Raw genomic sequence first — 18849 nt, 5'->3', positions numbered from 1 at the left:
GAAACTGCAGCCTCCCTGTCGCCTGCGGCGGTCTGAACATCTCCTTCCCTTTCTACGTCCGCGACCGGCAGCCCTCCTACTGCGGCTTCCTGGGATTCGACCTGTCCTGTGCACACGACCGCCTGGTCATCACTCTCTCCGGCGACGACTACGTAGTTCGCGGTGTCTTCTACACGAACCAGACTCTCCGCGTCTCCAACGCCGCCCTCTCCGACGACAACTTGATCGCCTCCCCTTACTGCGCGCCTGGTTCTCTCAAGAACCTGACCCTCCTGTCGGCTCAGTTCCAGCTGAGCCAGAACGTCACCGCCACACTCTCTCTGTTATACAACTGCAGCCTCTCTCCCGGCGCAGACGAGCTTCTGAACTACAGGATCAGCTGTTCCGGCGAAGGAGAAGGAGGCGAAAGAGGGGTCGTCTTGGGGATATATGGGGATGGCGAGGATCAAGAAGTGATCGATGCGACGAAAAAGTGCGGGACTTTGGTGGAGGCGCCGGTGGCAGCCGAGTTGACAGCGGGGGCGGAGATAGGCGAGGTGTTGAGGAGCGGGTTCGTGTTGAACTGGACGGCGAGCGATTGCAGCTCGTGCGAGGGGAGTGGCGGCAAGTGCGGGTTCGATCATGAGAGCTACCATTTCCAGTGTTTCTGCCCCGACCGGCCTCATGCTGGGTCTTGTGCTCCTGGTAGGCTTATTTCTTTTTCAGTCTGTGTCTGCGCATAATGCACTCTTTCTCTTGGTGAAATGTTGATTAGATTCATCGGATTCCGAGGGTCGAGTCGAGTGCACTTCCCTTTCTGCCTAGAATTTGCTAAGAAGTACCTCTGAGTCATAAATCTTCAGGGGCTCCACTAGCTTAACGCGCAAAATTCCTCTTGAGCTAAGCAATCTGACTCTGCTGGAGGCTCTTGAGCTTTCTATAACGATCTTAGCGGGAGAATGATGTAATGGCAGAGATGGCTACGGTGTATTTGAAAAGTAAACCCTTTCTTAACACTCCGATTTTCCTTCAAAGTGGCTGAGCAAAACATTAATGCTCCTTGAAACTTGTGAGCAGGACGCGAGCAAAAATGGTTATCGAGTCAAGAGAAACTTGAACTTGAGAATGCCATGATCATTTCCTCCGCGTTCTTAATAATTCGAAGGCCACATCCACTCCCATCCCTAGTCCGATGTCTTGATACGAAAACCTCCTTTGCCTTTATCTTCTTTCTCTTTGGAGTGTCCACCGTCATTTTAATCCTCAAACTTCTTGTATTTTGTCAATTTGTTCTTCAAAGTCAACACTGTTAATTCACTCCGGGTTTATTGATAGTTTTCCCTCTGATTCAGTTCTTTAGCACCATTACTAAATTAGTCATTTCAAAGACACGCAAAATAAGAGTCACTGTAATGAGTACGGATCAAAATATCAACACTAAGTTTCTCGATCTTATATGTATGGTGTCCTCTCTGACTGTTGCAAAAAGCATTCCTACTGGTTTCTTCGTAGTTTTTTGATTGGGAGATTTACCTGACAGGGATTTGTGTCCTTTGTAACAGCGCAGCATGGCATTTGGGTGATGAAAGTTGCAATAGGTATTCCATCGAACCCGCTTTTGTTTCACATACTAATACACCGTGCCGAAACCTTGACAAAGTTTTGCTTTTCCAACATTAGGACCTTATATTAGTAAATTGATGAACCGAAAGTTGTTGCTCACGAATCTTTTGCTTCTCTCTAATCAGCTGCATCAGGAGTTGGGATTGTGATTATCATTCTTGCATTCTTTTCCATTAGGAAGAAATCGATGATAAGTAAACATACGGCTTTGATGATGGGAAAGAAAGAACATTCTGCGGCCGCACAGAAAATTGAGGGATTAATTTCTTCGAGGAGATATACCTACAAAGATATCAAGAGGATGACCAATTCTTTCCAGGAAAAGTTAGGTCAAGGAGGCTATGGTTATGTGTACAAAGGCAAGCTTCGAGACGGTCAACCTGTGGCCGTGAAGCTTCTGAAGAAACTGAAAGGCGATGGGGAAGAATTTATCAATGAAGTCGTGAGCATAAGCAGGACTTCTCATGTGAATGTTGTCAGCCTTCTGGGCTTTTGCTTTGAGGGAAGCAAAAGAGCTCTAGTTTATGAGTTCATGCCTAACGGATCACTGGAAAAGTTCATATTCAAAAGCGACACTTCAAAGGCAAATCAGCAATTGAGTTGGGAGACATTATACAACATCTCCCTAGGCATAGCGCAAGGGCTAGAGTACCTGCATCGAGGATGTAATGCCAGGATTTTGCATTTTGATATAAAGCCTCACAACATTCTTCTCGATCGGAATTATTGTCCCAAGATTTCTGACTTTGGTCTTGCCAAAATATGTCCTAGAGAAGAGAGTATTGTGTCGATGTTGGGTGCGCGCGGCACTGTAGGCTACATTGCTCCGGAATTGGTCATAAGGAACATCGGAGGGGTCTCTCACAAATCGGATGTCTACAGTTATGGCATGATGGTTATGGAAATGGTCGGCGGGAGAAAGAACTTTGAAGTTGGGGTGGACCGTACTAGCGAAATATATTTCCCTCTTTGGATTCACCGACGCCTTGAACTTCAGGAAGAACTCGGGTTGCGTGGTATCACGAATGAGGAAGACGAAGGAATCGCGAAGAAGATGATCATAATCAGCTTGTGGTGCATTCAGATTGATCCAAGAGATCGACCAGCAATGACTCAAGTCGTGGGGATGCTAAAAGGAAGTGTTGAGGCCTTGCAAATTCCTGCCAAGCCAACATTGTCATCCCCGTCATTGAGATCCCCAGTAGTTACTACAGATGAGAGTTCATTGCTGCAATTTGAGATCACTACAGCACCTGTATAAAGTTATATCATATACTTATTTTGAGATTTGTGTTCCTTTGTTTGCTTCGTTGGTAATTTCATAGAGTGAATGGAATGGCACGAGGGAAGCTTGTGTGCTTCCCATTCAAGTGGATGACCGACTCTTTTGAAGAAAAGCTAGGCCAGGGAGGCTATAGCTGCGTGTATAAAGGCAAGCTTCGAGAAGTGCGAGCATAAGCAGGTCTATAAAGTTTACAAGCCACCATCGAGGTATCACTAATTACTTTCCTATTAACTATGGATTAGGCTTTGTTTTACATGAGGAGAACTCCCGCTTAAACTCTAAAATCAACGGTGGTCTTAGTTTATGTTGGGTTAAATCTGAGTTCGGTTCCTAAACGGGAGATTTTATTCCAAAAACCACACGGAATTTGCGCAAACCGACTTGGAAACTGTCAATTCGAGAGGAGGAGTGCTTCCTTAAATCAATAACAGTAATAAGGCCGCTCGTATAAAATTTCTCCCGAAGTGTATGATATATTTTTCCTCGTATTGTTAACACAAGTCCAATTCTCAAATCACTTTATCAATGTTGCCCAGTTTGACAAAAAAATCGGAGAAAAAAGAAAAAGAAAAGATAAGGACATCTGACCTAGCCGTGTTTGAGCAGTAAACTTGTAGAAGGGGCACATCTAGACAAAGTCGATCACAGGTATTGTCTTATGTCAAATCGCTTTCTTTTATTCTGAGGCGGTTGATACATGTACGATTATTTCGATTTTGAGGAGGGAAGAGAGATCTTCATGCTATGTGCTTAAGCGAAAAATTTAATGATTTTCGTCTCAGCCATTGATATATTTCTTTTTCTAATGAGTGATAATCTTGAGAGGTATAATTTTGTTCTGCAGATATTGTCATTCCACTGGGCTTTTTAAAATCTTTTGACCAATAGAAAACAGAATTAACATTTCTAAAAACACAGTATGCTGAGATAAAAAAAAAAAAAAAAGTGAAAGAGTGGACTAGCGGCTGACGGTGGTGGTCATTGTGTGGAGTGCAGTAGTGTTGGCGTTGTCACCTGTGGTGGCACTGCTGTCGCTGACCGCACCTTGAGAGAATACTCACAGGAAAAAACATAAATTGTTACCAAAAAAACAGAGAACGCTCTCGACCCCTGCATCTGAGTGCCACTCATGATGGTTCGAGATAGCTCCACCACTTGTGCTCAGTGTGGTGACAACTGCTGTTTGGCAAGGGCTAGGCAGTACGTTGCCACGGTCGTGCAACCTTGGCCAGGTCGGTCTCATCAAGGATCATGTTGCCACGATCGTGTAACCTTGGCTTGAGGTTAACTTTAGCCAATCGACACGAAAGAAAAGTCATGGTACCACTAGTTTGTTCAGGTAATGCTAATGTGGCAGTCTCGGTCAGCATTCGTATGCATGTTTAAGATATGAACTAATGTGATCAAATAAACATGTTGTTAGTAGAGATTCAAATGGCCAGAAAAAAGTTGCAGGATGGATCATGATCGCCTCTTTTCTAAAAATGCAGGGACGATGGCTGCTTTCGTTCCAACATAGACAGAAAACATCATGTTATAAAATTCTGAATGAGATGAGAGATGAAATCAAGATTTGATTTGTTCGGAGTCCTCGTGGGCTGTGACTGAGGCGATGGCTGCGTGATTGCTATCAGGGTCTGTGTGCCAATCCTTCTCTGATTCTTCGAATCTGTATCGATGATGTGATCGAAGAGCAGTCCTCTTCTCTGGTTTGTCTTCCACCCAATCAGAACCAAAAAAGACGAGAAGACTTAACTTTTCAAGTCAATCGCCAGCCGTAAACTCAAATCATAGTGCGCTCGACCTTCAAAGAGATCCAATTCAAGGGTCGAAGGCGAATCTCAGTGAAATCGTCGTGGCTCTGAGGCCAGGCCACCGCGTTTGCTCTTTCGGGTCCTCTACGCTCAGTTGACCCAGTCAATTGGCGTGTTTACTTGAAAAATGATCCAACGTGACATTCGTATAATGCGATCCTTAGTTTCAGCCACCGAATCTCACTGACCGCTCTATGCCACAAAAGCTCCCCTGTTTCTGTCCGTTCTTGTGCTCCTACTGTTCCCTCTAAAATTCCTGAAATGGGTGTTGAAAGCTCCATAAGTTCCAAGGTTTTGCTTCGCCATGTCATTAGCGTTTTGACGATTATTTCTTTGGAAAACCTGGTTGCATCTGTGGGTTTGCAGGATGAATTCTGCGATCCTGCCGAGTGCGGTAAGGACATGATGGGTCATCCCTTCTGGAGCGACACTAAACTATCAACCAATCGAAGTTTTCCAACTGACTGTGATGATAAGCCAGCGCTCAAACTGCAACCTTTTGGGGAGTTCCTTGTTGATTATGATAATCAATCTCTTAGGTTGAGCTCGGAGTTCGAGAGAACGGGCAGAGCTTGTTTTGCTCCAACTCCACCGCCCGGTGAATCTGCTACTGATGATTCTGGCTTTGTACCTCCCTCCTTCCTTAAATTCAGTGGGACGCCTTCATACCTAGCATTTCTCCATTACAGCAGCAGCTCCCCAAATGTTGATCATCCATGTCCTTACTTGACTTACCCCTCCGTTGGGGCCAACCGCACTTGCGTCGCTCTTGTAAGTCAACCAAAAGACCCACATCCTGATCTGTCGGCGTGGGGGAGTCATGTTTTTGTACCTGTGGAATTAGCTAGCTGGAATATTAAGGAAATGAAAAATGGTGAGTTCGAGAAGAGGTTGAAGGACGGGTTTACAGTGATATGGAATTTAACCTCCTGGGACAGTTGTGTTAAATGCAAAAAAAGTGGAGGCAAATGCACTAAACAAGATGAAGGTTTTCTGTGCTTCTGTTCAGGTACCGCTTATCCGCTTACTTGCAAAGGTAAAGACTTTTCAGATAATTCCATGTAATAGCAATAATTCAAGTTCTCCCATGTGTTCTTCGGTGAATGTCCTTGCCATGCTCTCCAAACCTGATTAGAAATTCAACGGAAGAGAAAGAGCTTCTTTGGCTTCCCTTAGTTTTCTTTTCTCATCGGTTTTTTTTTGCCCACCTTCGCTTCACTCACCACGCCATTACATTTCTTTACCATATCTTTTAAACAATCCTTTGATGTATTGTGTTAAGTGATATTCAGTTGCTCGGTAAGAATTTACGTTAAATCTCGAAAGTCACGAAAGATTTATACGTGGTAGATGAATGTCATCGTATCATGATAATCGATCCGCAATTTCTGAGCTAGGTATTCATGAACATCAACATTGAAGTCTCCTCCCTAACCTGTCTTTCTTTTCTTTTGTTTCTTTATTTTCATTTTGGAAATTAAAACCTACTCCCGTTTTAAATTGAACTAAATCGAAAGTATGATTTAGACGAATTTTAAGTCTTAGATTGCTCTCTTTATGCTATTGACCTAAGCTGGCTCTATCTAGGAAGGCCAGCCCCGTTTTCCTTCACATTCTTCGATGATCCCGTAATTTCCTAGGAACAGCATGAGAGAATAATAGAATTCGTCCTCTGGCTCTATAGACTTCACTTTTCCAAGTCAATCGCCAGCCTTCCATATGAAAGAAAGAAGTGTTGGTTAAGCTGACCCAATGACTTGTGTGGACTCCCCCATTTAAATTTGGCGAAAGTGAAAGCTTTCACATTTAAATGGTCTAAATTTACGGGTACTTGTATTAGACACGACAAATTTAGATTATCCCATGATCTTCTAGGAATCTCTAAGGGCACGCATGATAATACTTCTGAAGTAAAATTTCAACTTCATAAGTACTTTTGGAGCAGAAATTCGTTTGGTAACGCAATTTCTGAATCAGAAATCCGTTTGGTTCACAATTTTAAATTTCTACTTCCGAAACAACTTTTTACTTCAGAAGTGATTTTTATGGCACTTTTGAGAAGTAAAAAAACTTACTTCTCACCATCAGAAGCTATTTTTTTCCTTCTCACTCCTCCCTCTTCATATTTTCTTCTATTTACGGTCTCTCTCTCTCTCTCTCTCTCTCTCTCTCTATGTACTCGCTCCCGAGAGGTGTGAGCCGGGTTGACTACGTCCGGAAAATATTTTAATAATAAAAATTTAAATAAATATAAAAAAGGAAAATTCGAAAAAAATCATTAAAATATATATAAAAATTCATAAAAAATTTTACAAAAGTAATAAAAAAATCAGGAAAAATTCATGAGCTCTTAAAAAAATCATTAAATAAAATCTGAAAATTGTGAAAATTCCAAAAAAATCCCAAAAAATAGGAAATGACCATAATTAGCTGATCAAGACTTATTTTGGATTTTTTTGACCCCAAATCTTTCCAAATTGATGATTTTGCCCTTCTTGGCAAATTGTCTCCAATTTCTCTCAAATCAATCATGAATTCTAATCACATTCTCTAAGTCCTTAGAGTTATATTAGGGAAGCCTTGATTTGTATTTATGTGTTTTATCTGTGCACTTGATTGTGCATTTATTTTATTAAATGTGATTGGTAGGGTTAGTCTTTCGACTTGCATGAAAATCCATCCGTAGTTACATCTAACTTTTCTTGAATAAAATGCATTTTAGGTTAGGATCAATAATTTTTTGTAAAAATTTTATGCTATTATCAAATGTATTTCTTTAATCAGAAATCAACTTCTGAAATAGAAGTAGAAGTAAAAAAATTAACTTCTGTTTCTGAAATTATTTCTGAAGCAGAAGTGTTATCATGCGCATCCTAAGCCAAGAACACGCGAATTCATGTGGAAGAGAGCCGCCCTGACACCTCCTCTCTACACATGATATCGCCATCTTCGACAAATCTCCACTGCCTCCGTCAATCCACAATGGCCAGAACCAGAAGCAGAGTCGCCGTCGCACCTCCTCTCTCTCCTCTCCCAATGCACGCTAACCCCTCGCTGCTGTTGCTCTTCTCTCTCGCCTTATCATTCCAAGAATCTCTCTCCCACATTAACCACCACTTCGGAAACTGCAGCCTCCCCGTCGCCTGCGGCGGCCTGAACATCTCCTTCCCTTTCTACGTCCGCGACCGGCAGCCCTCGTACTGCGGCTTCCCGGGATTCGACCTGTCCTGTGCCCACGACCACCTGGTCATCACTCTCTCCGGCGACGACTACGTGGTTCGCGACGTCTTCTACACGAACCAGACTCTTGGCGTTCCAACGCCGCCCTCTCCGACGACAACTCAACCGCCTCCCCTTACTGCGCGCCCGGTTCTATCAAGAACCTGACCCTCCCGTCGGCTCAGTTCCAGCTGAGCCAAAACGTCACCGCCACTCTCTCTCTGTTATACAACTGCAGCCTCTCTCCCCCCCGCAGACGAGCTTCTGAACTACAGGATCAGCTGTTCCGGCGAAGGAGAAGGAGGCGAAAGTGGGGTCGTCTTGGGGATATATGGGGATGGCGAGGATCAAGAAGTGATAGATGCGACGAAAAAGTGCGGGACTTTAGTGGAGGCGCCGGTGGCAGCCGAGTGGAGAGAGGGGGCGGAGATAGGCGATGCGTTGAAGAGCGGGTTCGTGTTGAACTGGACGGCGAGCGATTGCAGCGTGTGCGAGGGAAGCGGTGGCAAGTGCGGGTTCGATCTCGAGAGCTACCATTTCCAGTGTTACTATCCTGACCAGCCCCATGCTGGGTCTTGTGCTCCTGGTAGGCTTATTTCTTTTTCAGTCTGTGTCTGCGCATAATGCACTCTTTCTCTTGGTGAAATGTTGATTAGATTCATCGGATTCCAAGGGTCGAGTCGAGTGCACTTCCCTTTCTGCCTAGAATTTGCTAAGAATTACCTCTGAGTCATAAATCTGCAGGGGCTCCACTAGCTTAACGCACAAAATTCCTCTTGAGCTAAGCAATCTGACTCTGCTGGAGGTTCTTGAGCTTTCTATAACAATCTTAGCGGGAGAATGATGTAATGGCAGAGATGGCTACGGTGTATTTGAAAAGTAAACCCTTTCTTAACACTCCGATTTTCCTTCAAAGTGGCTGAGCAAAACATTAATGCTCCTTGAAACTTGTGAGCAGGACGCGAGCAAAAATGGTTATCGAGTCAAGAGAAACTTGAACTTGAGAATGCCATGATCATTTCCTCCGCGTTCTTAATAATTCGAAGGCCACATCGACTCCCATCCCTAGTCCGATGTCTTGATACGAAAACCTCTTTTGCCTTTATCTTCTTTCTCTTTTGAGTGTCCACCATCATTTTAATCCTTAAACTTCTTGTTTTTTGTCAATTTGTTCTTCAAAGTCAACGCTGTTAATTCACTCTGAGTTTATTGATAGTTTTCCCTCTAATTTAGTTCCTTATCACCACTACTAAATTAGTCATTTCAAAGACGCAAAATAAGAGTCACTGTAATGAGTACGGATCAAAATATCAACACTAAGTTTCTCGATCTTATAGGTATGGTGTCCTCTCTGACTGTTGCAAAAAGCATTCCTACTGGTTTCTTCATAGTTTTTTGATTGGGAGATTTACCTGACAAGGATTTGTGTCCTTTGTAACAGCACAGCATGGCATTTGGGTGATGAAAGTCGCAACAGGTATTCCATCGAACCCGCTTTTGTTTCACATACTAATACACCATGCCGAAACCTTGACAAAGCTTTGCTTTTCCAACATTAGGACCTTATATTAGTAAATTGATGAGCCGAAAGTTGTTGCTCACGAATCTTTTGCTTCTCTCTAATCAGCTTCATCAGGAGTTGGGATTGCGATTGTCATTCTTGCATTCTTTTCCATTAGGAAGAAATCGATGATAAGTAAACATATGGCTTTGATGATGGGAAAGAGAGAACATTCTGCGGCCACACAGAAAATTGAGGGATTAATTTCTTCAAGGAGATATACCTACAAAGATATCAAGAGGATGACCAATTCTTTCCAGGAAAAGTTAGGTCAAGGAGGCTATGGTTATGTGTACAAAGGCAAGCTTCGAGACGGTCAACCTGTGGCCGTGAAGCTTCTGAAGAAACTGAAAGGCGATGGGGAAGAATTTATCAATGAAGTCGCGAGCATAAGCAGGACTTCTCATGTCAATGTTGTCAGCCTTCTGGGCTTTTGCTTTGAGGGAAGCAAAAGAGCTCTAGTTTATGAGTTCATGCCTAACGGATCACTAGAAAAGTTCATATTCAAAAGCAACACTTCAGAGGTAAATCAGCAATTGAGTTGGGAGATATTATACAACATCACCCTGGGCATAGCGCAAGGGCTAGAGTACCTGCATCGAGGCTGTAATGCCAGGATCTTGCATTTTGATATAAAGCCTCACAACATTCTTCTCGATCGGGATTATTGTCCCAAGATTTCCGACTTTGGTCTTGCCAAAATATGTCCTAGAGAAGAGAGTATGGTGTCGATGTTGGGTGCGTGCGGCACTGTAGGCTACATTGCTCCGGAATTGGTCATAAGGAACATCGGAGGGGTCTCTCACAAATCGGATGTCTATAGTTACGGCATGATGGTTATGGAGATGGTCGGCGGGAGAAAGAACTTTGAAGTTGGGGTGGACCATACTAGCGAAATATATTTCCCTCAATGGATTCACCGACGGCTTGAACTTCGGGAAGAACTCGGGTTGCATGGTATCACAAATGAGGAAGAGGAAGGAATCGCGAAGAAGATGATCATAATCAGCTTGTGGTGCATTCAGATTGATCCGAGAGATCGACCAGCAATGAGTCAAGTCGTGGAGATGCTAAAGGGAAGTGTTGAGGCCTTGCAAATTCCTGCCAAGCCAAACTTGACGGGGAGCTACTACAGATGAGAGTTCGCTGCTGCAATTTGAGGTCACTACAGCATCTTTATAAAGTTATATCAGATACTTATTTTGAGATTTTTCTTCCTTTGTTTGCTTCGTTGGTAATTTCATAGAGAATGAATGGAATGGCACGAGGGAAGCTTGTGTGCTTCCCATTCAAGAGGATGACCGACTCTTTCGAAGAAAAGCTAGGCCAGGGAGGCTATGGCTGCATGTATAAAGGCAACCTTCGAGAAGTGCGACCATAAGCAGGTCTATAAAGTTTACAAGCCACCATCGAGGTATCGCTAGTTACTTTCCTATTAACTACGGATTAGGCTTTGTTTTACATGAGGAACACTCCCGCTTAAACTCTAAAATCAACGGTGGTCTTAGTTTATGTTGGGTTAAATCTGAGTTCGGTTCCTAAACGGGAGATTTTATTCCAGAAACCACATGGAATTTGCGCAAACCGACTTGGAAACTGTCAATTCGAGAGGAGGAGTGCTTCCCTAAATCAACAACGGTAATAAGGCCGCTCGTATAAAATTTCTCCCGAAGTGTATGATATATTTTTCGTCGTATTGTTAACACAAGTCCAATTCTCAAATCACTTTATCAATGTCGCCAAGTTTGACAAAAAAATACGGAGAAAAAAGAAAAAGAAAAGATAAGTACATCTGACCTAGCCGTGTTTGAGCAGTAAACTTGTAGAAGGGGCACATCTAGACAAAGTCAATCCCAGGTACTGTCTTATGTCAAGTCGCTTTCTTTTGTTCTGAGGTGGTTGATACGTGTATGATTATTTCGATTTTAAGGAGGGAAGAGAGATCTTCATGCTATGTGCTTAAACGAAAAATTTAATGATTTTCGTCTCAGCCATTCATAATTTCTTTTTCTAATGAGTGACAACCTTGAGAGGTATAATTTTGTTCTGCAGATACTGTCATTCCACTGGGCTTTTTAAAATCTTTTGACCAATAGAAAACAGAATTAACATTTCTAAAAACACAGTATGCTGAGATTAAAAAAAAAAAAAAGTGAAAGAGTGGACTAGCGGCTGATGGTGGTGGTCATTGTGTGGAGTGCAGTAGTGTCGGCGTTGTCACCTGTGGTGGCACTGCTGTCGCTGACTGCACCTGAGAGAATACTCACAGCAAAAAACATAAATTGTTACAAAAAAAAAAAAAACAGAGAACGCTCTTGACCCCTGCATCTGAGTGCCACTCATGATGGTTTGCGATCCCTCCACCACTTGTGCTAAGTGTGGTGACAACTGCTGTTTGGCAAGGGCTAGGCAGTACGTCGCCACAGTCGTGCAACCTTGGCCAGGTCGGTCTCACCAAGGATCATGTTGCCACGATCGTGTAACCTTGGCTTGAGGTTAACATTAGCCAATCGACGCGAAAGAAAAGTCATGATACCACTAGTTTGTTCAGGTAACGCTAATGTGGCAGTCTCAGTCAGCATTCGTATGCATGTTTAAAATATGAACTAAGGTGATCAAATGAACATGTTGTTAGTAGAGATTCAAATGGCCAGAAAAAAGTTGCAGGATGGATCATGATCGCCTCTTTTCTAAAAATGCAGGGACGATGGCTGCTTTCGTTCCAACAGAGACAGAAAACATCATGTTGTAAAATTCTGAATGAGATGAGAGATGAAATCAAGATTTGATTTGTTCGGAGTCCTCGTGGGCTGTGACTGAGGCGATGGCTACGTGATTGCTATCAGGGTCTGTGTGCCAATCCTTCTCTGATTCTTCGAATCTGTACCGATGATGTGATCGAAGAGCAGTCCTCTCCTCCGGTTTGTCTTCCACCCAATCAGAACCAAAAAAGACGAGAAGACTTAACTTTTCAAGCCAATCGCCAGCCGTGAACTCAAATCATAGTACGCTCTACCTTCAAAGAGATCCAATTCCAGGGTCGAAGGCGAATCTCAGTGAAATCGTCGTGGCTCTGAGGCCAGGCCACCGCGTTTGCTCTTTCGGGTCCTCTACGCTCAGTTGAGCCAGTCAATTGGCGTGTTTACGTGAAAATTGATCCAACGTGACATTCGTATAATGCGATCCTTAGTTTCAGCCACCGAATCTCACTGACTGCTATATGCCACAAAAGCTCCCCCATTTCCGTCCGTTCTTGTGCTCCCACTGTTCCCTCTAAAATTCCTGAAATGGGTGTCGAAAGCTCCATAAGTTCCAAGGTTTTGCTTCGCCATGTCATTAGCGTTTTGACGATTATTTCTTTGGAAAACCGGGTTGCGTCTGTGGGCTTGAAGGATGAATTCTGCAAGCCTGCCGAGTGCGGTAAGGACATGATGAGTCATCCCTTGTGGAGCGACACTACACTATCAACCAATCGAAGTTTTCCAACTGAGTGTCATGATAAGCCACCGCTCAAACTGCACCCTTTTGGGGAGTACCTTGTTGATTGTGATAATCAATCTCATAGGTTGAGCTCGGAGTTCGAGAGAACGGGCAATGCTTGTTCTGCTCCAACTCCACCACCGGTGGTGAATCTGATACTGGTGATTCCGGCTTTGTACTTCCCTCCTTCCTCAATTCCAGTGGGACGGCTTCATACCTAGCATTTCTCCATTACCGCAGCAGCCCCCCAAATGTTGATTACTTGACTTGCCCCTCCATTGGGGCCAACCGCACTGGTGTCGCTCTTCTAAGTCAACCAAAGACCCACATCCTAATCTGTCGGTGTGGGCGAGTCATGTTTTAGTACCTGTGGAATTTGCTAACTGGAGTATTGAGGAAATGAAAAATGGTGAGTACGAAAAGAGGTTGAAGCACGGGTTTACAGTGACATGGAATTTAACCTCCTGGGAGAGTTGCGGTCAGTGCAAACAAAGTGGAGGCAAATGCATTAAACAGGATGAAGGTTTTCTGTGCTTGTGTTCTCGTAACGCTTCTCCGCTTACTTGCAAAAGAGGTAACACTTTTCGGTTAATTCCCTGTAATAGCCATAATATAAGTTCTTCCATGTGTTTTTCGGTGAATTTCCTTGCCATGCTCTCCAAACTTGATAAGGACTTCAAAGGAAGAGGAAGAACTTTTTGGCTTCCCTTAGTTATCTATTCTCATCAGTTTCTTTTTGCCCACCTTGGCTTCATTCACCACGCCATTACATTTCTTTACCATATCGTTTAGACAATCCTTCTGTAGTGGTTAGATGAATTCATAGCATTGTCAATTTCTGACTCGCATCAAAGCTGAAGAACGAACAGCATCTTGGCATCACAGATACATACTACATAAGTCTCGGTGCAGCCGCTTCTGTGGATCTTGGGCCTGCATTAATCATGTGCTCAGCTCATCAAATAGAGGATTTTTAGGAGTGTCGCTGTTTTCTTAGCCAGTTCCAACGTGCATGCAGCGATGCGTTGAGGATCATAGATGATTTAGAGAGGAAAATGTAGAGTGAAGAGCTTTCTGCACGTGTGTTTGCTCATGCTTGTTTTGCATCAGCTTAGAGTTGGGGTTAAACCTGTTGCGTAAAACACTCCATGCAACCTCAACCAGCACAGCAACTTCTGAGCTAGATATCCGTAAAAATCAATATTGAAGTCTGTTCCCTAACCTGTCTTTCCTTTTGTTTCTTTGTTTTCGCTTTTGGAATTCGAACCTACACCCCGTTGCTGAACCGAACTGAATAGTTATAGTTGGCGAAATTTGTCAATAGTCATAAACCGATTGCACTCTTGCCAATTCAGTACTAAACTTTTTAATTTTGATAATTCAGTTATAAACTTTTTGCATTTATGTCAATTCAGTCATAAACCTCTTTTTTGGTCAATTCAGGTTATAAACTTTTTGTATTTATGCCAATTCAATCTATGTGGCCAATTTTAGCCGGCCGGCGCTAATGAGACAATTTTTAATAATATATTAACATTTTTTTAATCTTTTAATTTATTTATTTTTTGTTCATCTTCTACCTTCAGCAAGTGAGGTTGCACTTTGCCGGCCACTGATGCCTCCACCGTTGGGTGAGGCCAATGCCGCGATCGCTAGACAAGGTCGATCCACCCCATGGCTACGCGAGGCTCGACCTTGCCGGATCCGGGCAAGGTCGACCTCACCTAGCGATGGCGTCGTCGTCGCTAGGCGAGCTTGCCTCACCCAGTGACGGCAAAGCCATGGCTAGGCGAGGCCGAGCCTTGCCATTAGTGAAGGTTTAGGACTAGGCACGCGACGACAACACGACTTGTGTTGGGCGAGGCAGGGGCCGAGGGCGATGCGACGCCATGGCCCACCCATGGGGTGGCTTGGCCTCGCACAAGGCAAGTGGCATCGGTGCCGGTGAGGTCGAGTCTTGACGGCCCTCGCCAATAGCCAGTCGCCGAATTAGCAATTGGTGGAGGAAGAAGATGAACAAAAAAGAAGGAAAAGAAAAATAATTAAAAGTTGCCCCTTCAGTGTCGTGCCGAGTGGATTGAATTGACACAAATACAAAATATTTGCTATGGACGATTTATTTTTTTTTGGACAATTTTCCCGTTATAGTATGATGGAAAAGGATTTAGGCGAATATCAAGTCTCAGATTGCTCTCTTCGTACTGTTGACCTAACCTGGCTCCATCTAGGAAGGCCAGCCCCGGTCAAATTTAGAGGGCACATGTGCCTCGGCCCTTTCCGGTGAATTAACCTGTCTTGCTCTTTCCTTCACATTCTTCGATGATCCTGTAATTTCCTAGAAATAGCTGAAAGAACGCGTATCGACATCATGAGAGAATAATAGAATTCATCCTCTGGCCGTAGACTTCAATTTTCCAAGTCAATCGCCAGCCTTCAATATGAAAGAAAGAAGTGTTGGTTGGTTAACCTGACCCAATGATTTGTGTGGACTCCCCCACTTAAATTTGGCATGATATCGCCATCTTCGACAAATCTCCACCGCCCCCATCAATCCACAATGACCAGACCTAGAAGCAGAGTCGCCGTCGGACCTCCTCTCTCTCCTCTCCCAATGCACGCTAACCCCTCGCTGCTGTTGCTCTTCTCTCTCGCCTTATCACTCCAAGAATCTCTCTCCCACATCGACCCCCACTTCGGAAACTGCAGCCTCCCCGTCGCCTGCGGCGGCCTGAAAATCTCCTTCCCTTTCTACGTCCGCGACCGGCAGCCCTCCTACTGCGGCTTCCCGGGATTCGACCTGTCCTGTGCCCACGACCGCCTGGTCATCACTCTCTCCGGCGACGACTACGTGGTCCGCGACGTCTTCTACAGGAACCAGTCTCTCCGCGTCTCCAACGCCGCCCTCTCCGACGACAACTCGACCGCCTCCTCTTACTGCGCGCCCGGCTCTCTCAAGAACCTGACCCTCCCGTCGGCTCAGTTCCAGCTGACCCAGAACGTCACCGCCACTCTCTCTCTGTTATACAACTGCAACCTCTCTACCCGCGCAGACGAGCTTCTGAACTACAGGATCAGCTGTTCCGGCGAAGGAGAAGGAGGCGAAAGCGGGGTCGTCTTGGGGATCTATGGGGACGGCGACGATCAAGAAGTGATCGATGCGACGAAAAAGTGCAGGACTTTGGTGGAGGCGCCTGTGGCAGCCGAGTGGAGAGTGGGGGCGGAGATAGGCGAGGCGTTGAGGAGCGGGTTCATGTTGAACTGGACGGCGAGCGATTGCAGCTCGTGCGAGGGGAGCGGCGGCAAGTGCGGGTTCGATTTCAGGATCTATCAATTCAGGTGTTACTGCCCCGACTGGCCTCATGCTGGGTCTTGTGCTCCTGGTAGGCTTATTTCTTTTTCAGTCTGTGTCTGCGCATAATGCACTCTTTCTCTTGGTGAAATGTTGATTAGATTCATCGGATTCCGAGGGTCGAGTCGAGTGCACTTCCCTTTCTGCCTAGAATTTGCTAAGAAGTACCTCTGAGTCATAAATCTTCAGGGGCTCCACTGGCTTAACGCGCAAAATTCCTCTTGAGCTAAGCAATCTGACTCTGCTGGAGGTTCTTGAGCTTTCTATAACAATCTTAGCGGGAGAATGATGTAATGGCAGAGATGGCTACGGTGTATTTGAAAAGGAAACCCTTTCTTAAAACTCCGATTTTCCTTCAAAGTGGCTGAGCAAAACATTAATGCTCCTTGAAACTTGTGAGCAGGACGCGAGCAAAAATGGTTATCGAGTCAAGAGAAACTTGAACTTGAGAATGCCATGACCATTTCCTCCGCGTTCTTAATAATTCGAAGGCCACATCAACTCCCATCCCTAGTCCGATGTCTTGATACGAAAACCTCCTTTGCCTTTATCTTCTTTCTCTTTGGAGTGTCCACCGTCATTTTAATCCTCAAACTTCTTGTATTTTGTCAATTTGTTCTTCGAAGTCAACGCTGTTAATTCACTCCGAATTTATTGATAGTTTTCCCTCTGATTCAGTTCTTTAGCACCACTACTAAATTAGTCATTTCAAAGACGCAAAATAAGAGTCACTGTAATGAGTACGGATCAAAATATCAACACTAAGTTTCTTGATCTTATATGTATGGTGTCCTCTCTGACTGTTGCAAAAAGCATTCCTACTGGTTTATCGTAGTTTTTTGATTGGGAGATTTACCTGACAAGGATTTGTGTCCTTTGTAACAGCGCACTATACCAGTTTGGTGATGAAAGTTGCAATAGGTACTGCATTCAACCTACTTTCTATTTCACATACTAATCTACCGGGCGGAAACCTTGACAAAGTTTTGCTTTTCCAACATTAGGACCTTCTATTAGTAAAATAATGAACTGAAGTTGTTGCTCACGGATCTTTCGCTTTTTCTCTAACCAGCTGCATCAGGAGTTGGAATTGCGATCGTCATTCTTATAGTCTATTCCATCAGGAAGAAATCGAACATAAGGAAACATATGGTTTGGATTACTGGAAAGAGAGAACATTCTGAGGCTGCACAGAAAATTGAGGGATTAATTTCTTCGAGAAGATATACCTACAAAGATATCAAGAGGATGACCAATTCTTTCCAGGAAAAGTTAGGTCAAGGAGGCTATGGTTATGTGTACAAAGGCAAGCTTCGAGACGGTCAACCTGTGGCCGTGAAGCTTTTGAAGAAACTGAAAGGCGATGGGGAAGAATTTATCAATGAAGTCGCGAGCATAAGCAGGACTTCTCATGTGAATGTCGTCAGCCTTCTGGGCTTTTGCTTTGAGGGAAGCAAAAGAGCTCTAGTTTATGAGTTCATGCCTAACGGATCACTGGAAAAGTTCATATTCAAAAGCAACACTTCAGAGGCAAGTCAGCAATTGAGTTGGGAGACATTATACAACATCTCCCTAGGCATAGCGCAAGGGCTAGAGTACCTGCATCGAGGCTGTAATGCCAGGATTTTGCATTTTGATATAAAGCCTCACAACATTCTTCTCGATCGGAATTATTGTCCCAAGATTTCTGACTTTGGTCTTGCCAAAATATGTCCTAGAGAAGAGAGTATCGTGTCAATGTTGGGTGCGCGCGGCACTGTAGGCTACATTGCTCCGGAATTGGTCATAAGGAACATCGGAGGGGTCTCTCACAAATCGGATGTCTACAGTTACGGCATGATGGTTATGGAAATGGTCGGCGGGAGAAAGAACTTTGAAGTTGGGGTGGACCGTACTAGCGAAATATATTTCCCTCATTGGATTCACCGACGCCTTGAACTTCAGGAAGAACTCGGGTTGCGTGGTATCACGAACGAGGAAGACGAAGGAATCGCGAAGAAGATGATCATAATCAGCTTGTGGTGCATTCAGATTGATCCGAGCATTCGACCAGCAATGAGTCAAGTCGTGGAGATGCTAAAAGGAAGTGTTGAGGCCTTGCAAATTCCTGCCAAGCCAAACTTGTCATCCCCGTCATTGAGATCCCCAGCAGCTACTACAGATGAGAGTTCGCTGCTGCAATTTGAGGTCACTATAGCATCTTTATAAAGTTATATCAGATACTTATTTTGAGATTTGTGTTCCTTGGTTTGCTTCGGTGGTAATTTCATAGAGAATGAATGGAATGGCATGATGGAAGCTTGTGTGCTTCCCATTCAAGAGGATGACCGACTCTTTCGAAGAAAAGCTAGGCTAGGGAGGCTATGGCTGTGTGTATAAAGGCAAGCTTCGAGTCGTGCGAGCATAAGCAGGTCTATAAAGTTTACAAGCCACCCTCGAGGTATCGCTAATTACTTTCCTATTAACTACAGATTAGGCTTTGTTTTACATGGGGAACACTCCCGCTTAAACTCTAAAATCAACGGTGGTCTTAATTTAT

At 44.2% G+C, this 18849-nt stretch overlaps 2 protein-coding genes and 1 long non-coding RNA gene across 3 annotated transcripts; all 3 read left to right on the top strand.

The window, feature by feature from the left end:
- Positions 1-545: 545 nt before the first annotated feature.
- Positions 546-1760, top strand: LOC125315014. The gene is made up of 3 exons (XR_007198358.1): positions 546-684; positions 1542-1577; positions 1728-1760. It is a non-coding gene; the product is annotated as an uncharacterized LOC125315014 (long non-coding RNA).
- A 1-nt stretch (position 1761) lies between these two features.
- Positions 1762-2867, top strand: LOC125315006 (PR5-like receptor kinase). The gene has a single exon (XM_048278751.1). It carries the CDS (start codon positions 1790-1792, stop codon positions 2861-2863), a length of 1074 nt encoding a protein of 357 aa, XP_048134708.1. The 5' UTR covers positions 1762-1789; the 3' UTR covers positions 2864-2867.
- Positions 2868-4896: 2029 nt separating this feature from the next.
- Positions 4897-18555, top strand: LOC115731328 (LEAF RUST 10 DISEASE-RESISTANCE LOCUS RECEPTOR-LIKE PROTEIN KINASE-like 2.4). Its single transcript, XM_048278729.1, has 3 exons — positions 4897-5737; positions 9362-9397; positions 17383-18555. Exons 1-3 carry the CDS (start codon positions 4963-4965, stop codon positions 18516-18518), a joined length of 1947 nt encoding a protein of 648 aa, XP_048134686.1. The 5' UTR covers positions 4897-4962; the 3' UTR covers positions 18519-18555.
- The last annotated feature ends 294 nt before the right edge of the window (positions 18556-18849 follow it).

The sequence above is a fragment of the Rhodamnia argentea genome, chromosome 5, assembly GCF_020921035.1.
Source record: "Rhodamnia argentea isolate NSW1041297 chromosome 5, ASM2092103v1, whole genome shotgun sequence".
Classification (NCBI taxonomy): domain Eukaryota; kingdom Viridiplantae; phylum Streptophyta; class Magnoliopsida; order Myrtales; family Myrtaceae; genus Rhodamnia; species Rhodamnia argentea.
Note: the sequence above shows the minus strand (reverse complement) of the source record. Positions and strands in the feature narration are given on the sequence as shown.